This window comes from Daucus carota, chromosome 1 (genome assembly GCF_001625215.2).
Source record: "Daucus carota subsp. sativus chromosome 1, DH1 v3.0, whole genome shotgun sequence".
NCBI lineage: Eukaryota > Viridiplantae > Streptophyta > Magnoliopsida > Apiales > Apiaceae > Daucus > Daucus carota.
Genome location: NC_030381.2, coordinates 54,758,844 through 54,763,496, shown reverse-complemented (window position 1 = coordinate 54,763,496; position 4,653 = coordinate 54,758,844). Strand labels below are relative to the sequence as shown.

Here is a 4,653-nt window from a genome sequence, read left to right as displayed (position 1 = left end):
TGTAAAATTTGTGAAGAAATTTTTGAATTATTTCAAATCTGTAACATTTTTTTATAAACATATGTATATACATATTTATTTATTTTTGAAACATGTTTTTTTTCTAAAAAATCATTTTGATATTTTCTTTTACTGAAATTTCATGCTTAATGCACATAATTATGCACTACAAGAAAAGCGGGCATTTCCGATTGCCGAAATCGGTCGGAAATGAACAAAATCGGTCGGTTTTGAGGTCATTTCCGACCACCGACCGACCACGTCGGTCCCTTTAAACCGAGTCGGGAACGACGTATCGGTCCGAAATGAGGAATATAACAGACCGATTCTTTTGGTCGAAAATGTGTTGCCATGTCCTTATACACATGGATTGTATCAGATAAATATGGCCCACCGTTAACGTGTCATACACGTGGATTGTCTCAAAACCGACCAATGACGGTCAGAAATGTGTTGGTCGGCAGGGCTCAGCTGTGGGGCCTAGTTGTGTATATAATGATATATTGATATGTGATGTATTCACATGAGATGGACACGAACTTTTGGTTCTACCACTGCAATGACTGTGGTCTTTCGTTTCATCTCATGCTATGAATATTCATGTAATCTCTAATTCTCACAGATCAAGTTTGGTGCTGCTGATATTGTTATAAACCAATTCCATCCACACGGCTTTACATCTATACTATAATAAGTCAACATGAGTATAATTTGTAATCCAAGGTTTTAGTTATATTTTTTGGTTTGGTACTCTCTTTTTGGTACTATAAGTTTACAAATGTGGAGTCTATTATTTTTTGGTGGTACTCTCCTTTTGGTACTACAAGTCTACAAATGTGGAGTCTATTAATATTATATTGTTAAATAGTTTCAAATACTAAAAACACTCATAACAATCCATTATCATATAATATTTCATTAAAAAAAATTATAATAATGTTATAAATAAAATTATAAATATACAATTTTAAATATCTTTCTTTTAACAAGAACCTTCATATAACTATTTTTAATTTTTACGTGTTCTATTTCAATATAAACACGAACTATTACATAACCCATTCTAACTCTAATCCTAAAAGTTATTGTTGTCAAAAAAACCAAGATTACAAAATTACTTTGAAATTCGATTGATTAGATTACTAAATCTTTTCAAAGGTATTATACGATTGGCTATATTTGAAAAAAATTCGAATTTTTTGAATTTTTTATTTTTAAATCTACGTGTACTAAATTCGGATTAAATGTACTAAAATCCTAACACACACACATTAGGGTTTGTCCATTTTCAAGTAATTGGGAGAAATATAGTCAATTGAATACTATAATTTAATTAAAATTCAATCTATACAAAAAGAAATAAATTCAATCCATTAATACTAAAATACTATAAAATGATGTTAAAGTTTAAATTATAAATAACAAATTACGAACTATATACCCGCCCGTGCTTCGCACGGGTTAAAGGCCAGTATGCATTAAACAAGAAGGCTCGTCGTTGTGGAAAATGTGACAGAGGGACTCTTGGCGAGCCTGTCCTTGAATGTGCACCGTGCAGAACCGTATTCTATCAGAGCTGCTGCGACAAATTGTTGTTATCTCTTAGCCAAAGAAATTTGTTGAGATCTGCATAACAGATTCATATCAGTTGTGTGTCATTTCGAGTTCCTGTATTAGATTCTTAGCTTCTAGTTATGATAGATTTAAGAAAGATCTAAGTATCTTAATTCGCTTGCATGATAAATAAACTGATGTGTACTCAAAGGACTATATTCCAAACTGCTTGCTTGCGAGTAATCCAAGTTATTCCAAAAGGAAAAAGAAAAAGAAAAAGGAGAAAGCAAAACATATATCATTATAAGTAACTTCTTAGAGATCTGAATATAGGAAATAGACCCATCTATTATTCCACTATACAAAAATCAAAACCAAAAGAAAAAAGAGATACAGGAATGGATCATTTCAGCCACGAGCATCCACTGATCCTGAATGAAGATTACGTTGCTAGAGGGGGTGATATGTGTAATGCCTGCAACGAAGAGATCGTCTCATGTAAGTCATTTGTTTTCAGTTGCAGCCGCAGCAGCAGCATCACGGGCATCACAAGTACTGATCATAAGGATGTTGATGGAAAATGTAATAAATTCTTACTCCACAAAACATGTGCAGAGTCACCCCGTAGAATTCAAAGCCTAAGAAACCGAGAAGAGTTCCTTGACCTCCGTGTCAATATCCATCGTCAACAAACATGGGAGCAATTTTTGTCCAAACGTCCAGCTGAATTTTATACCTGTAACATGTGTATGAAACAAATGCCATGGATTTACTGCAGTCCTGGTTTTGTATTCTGTGTTTGTCTTAAATGTGCCATGTTCCAAGTTGATTATTTCATAAGCCGTAAAATTAAGCATCAATCTCACACTCAACACCAACTAGCCCTAATCCAACGTCCATCTTCATTCAAATGTGATGCTTGCAATGCGGAGGATAGTATTAAAGACATGTCATATAAATGTGTGGATTGTCCGTTTTGGATTCACAAGAGCTGCGCGGATGCTCCTACCTCTTTCCTCTTTCATTTCCACAAAAAACACCCTCTTATGCTCTCATTTTCTTTGCCACAAATTCATCACAAATTTGCACAGCATTGCAGACTCTGCAATGGAAAGCTGGGTGAATTAAATTGGCTGTACTATTGTTCCAAATGCAGATATTTCGCCCATTTTCAATGTGCTAGATCAAGGCAGATGTTGAGGTAATACTTTACTTATGCATCAATACATACATATGCTTTTTTCTTTCTTTACATTTGGCCTTAATTCTAGCTATATCTTGTTATATTTTCCTGTATTTTTAGCTCTTCTGAAAACGAAGAATATCCCGAACTTGTGCACCTCCCAGCAGCTACTGAATCCTCTGTAAATTTATTGTTTGAGCAATTTATCAAGGAGATGAATGGTCCAAAGAACGAGGAAGGATGTAGCACTCGTCTTAAAGATTGGGCTCATGTGACACATCCTCTGCAGCTTGTTACACACGATGAGTTACACGATGAGAAAGATTTATTATTGATGTGCGATGGCTGTGCCAGACCCATCCGAAATGATGGCCATGTTTTCTATGCTTGTGTTCCTTGCCAATATTTTCTGCATAAATTCTGCGGTGAATTACCCACCACAGACCACCAAATAATTCCATCATACGAGCTTTTTCGTTGTGATTGGTGTCAATATTTGGGCAATGGTATATATTTCCGCAGAGATCTGCCAAGAAACTCGTGGTTATGGGATCTTGGACCTATTAAACAACATATAGCATGCTCAGCCCTACCCAAAATGATCAAACACGACTCCCACCCTCACCCACTTCACTTCAATAGTCATTATACTACTTATTGCAAAGCTTGTGGAGGGCTTTTAATTCCAAGGCACGGTTGCGAAGGTTGTGATTTCCATTTATGTGCAGGATGTATTATGAAGCCAAGTCGAGTGAAACATCGGTGGGATCCTCACCCCCTCCGCTTGATTTATGATCCTGGCATGGTTGAGGATCACGAACATGAGTTTCAATGTGAGTTCTGTTCTCAAGATTTGGACACGAACCTTTGGTTCTATCACTGCGACGATTGTGATCTTTCGTTTCATCTCAGATGTTATGATGAATCATGTTATCTCAACTTCTCACATGTCAAGTATGGAGCTACTGATATTATTAAAGACCATCTCCATCCTCACAGCCTCACGTTTGTACTCAATAAGAGGTTTCGTCTTTGCGGAAAATGTCACGACGGTCAGAATAGCGGGCCTGTCCTTGAATGTGCACCATGCAAAACCATATTCTGTGCGTACTGCTCTGGAATGCGGTCCGTGTATTATTAGGATTTGGCCTTGCGTTATAATCTTTGAAACTGTGATGTACTTACTATATTAGTCCCTTGCAAATACACGGTTTACTATTAATTTATACTTTTATAATAACATTTATAGTTATATATATATTTGTTTTAGATATAATATAATATTACAATTAACTAGAATTTTTTTTTTATTTTATTTGACATATGACAATCTAATAATTTATTTATTTTGAAATGTTGATGTATAAAATTTTAAATATTTTTTCACATAAGTAAATATTAAAATCATGCAATTTGGTCCATAGTTCACAAATTGGTGATTCTAATTTTTATGTTACTCAAAATTGGTGATCACATATTTTTGATCATTCTCACATTACTCTTTCCTTGTCTTTCTTAAAAAATAAAGAAAAACAATTATATAAATAATATCTTTCTTAGTTATAATGCATTTAATTTACTTGAAAACAAGCCTAAATCATCACGTAACTTTTCTTAACTATGAAATATGTAACTCTTTTTAATTATCTATTTCAAGTCAAACATGAAATCTATAAAAAGAAAGATAATTTTCCTTACAAACAAAGAAATATAAAATATGAAAAAATATGAATTAAAATTAATCAAAAAATATATTATCACTAAGAATATTAGAAATTTTTTTATAGATAGATAATAAAAATATTTATTATTTATACTACCGATTACTATATATAAAAATATTATAAACCAAAATTTTAAGAGAAAATATAATCAAACGGTTAATATGATTTAACCAAATTTTAATTTATTATCAT

General features: G+C 33.3%; 1 protein-coding gene across 2 annotated transcripts; it reads left to right on the top strand.

Annotated features, from left to right (window-relative positions):
• The first annotated feature begins 1,866 nt into the window (after positions 1–1,866).
• LOC108225048 (uncharacterized) lies at positions 1,867–3,984 on the top strand. 2 transcript variants are annotated; one of them, XM_064086142.1, is made up of 3 exons: positions 1,935–2,052; positions 2,170–2,755; positions 2,858–3,984. In XM_064086142.1, exons 2-3 carry the CDS (start codon positions 2,298–2,300, stop codon positions 3,876–3,878), a joined length of 1,479 nt encoding a protein of 492 aa, XP_063942212.1. In that variant the 5' UTR covers positions 1,935–2,052; positions 2,170–2,297; the 3' UTR covers positions 3,879–3,984. The 2 variants fall into 2 exon arrangements, with proteins under 2 accessions (XP_017255343.2, XP_063942212.1); XM_017399854.2 differs by having other exon boundaries at positions 1,867–2,755; positions 2,858–3,968.
• The last annotated feature ends 669 nt before the right edge of the window (positions 3,985–4,653 follow it).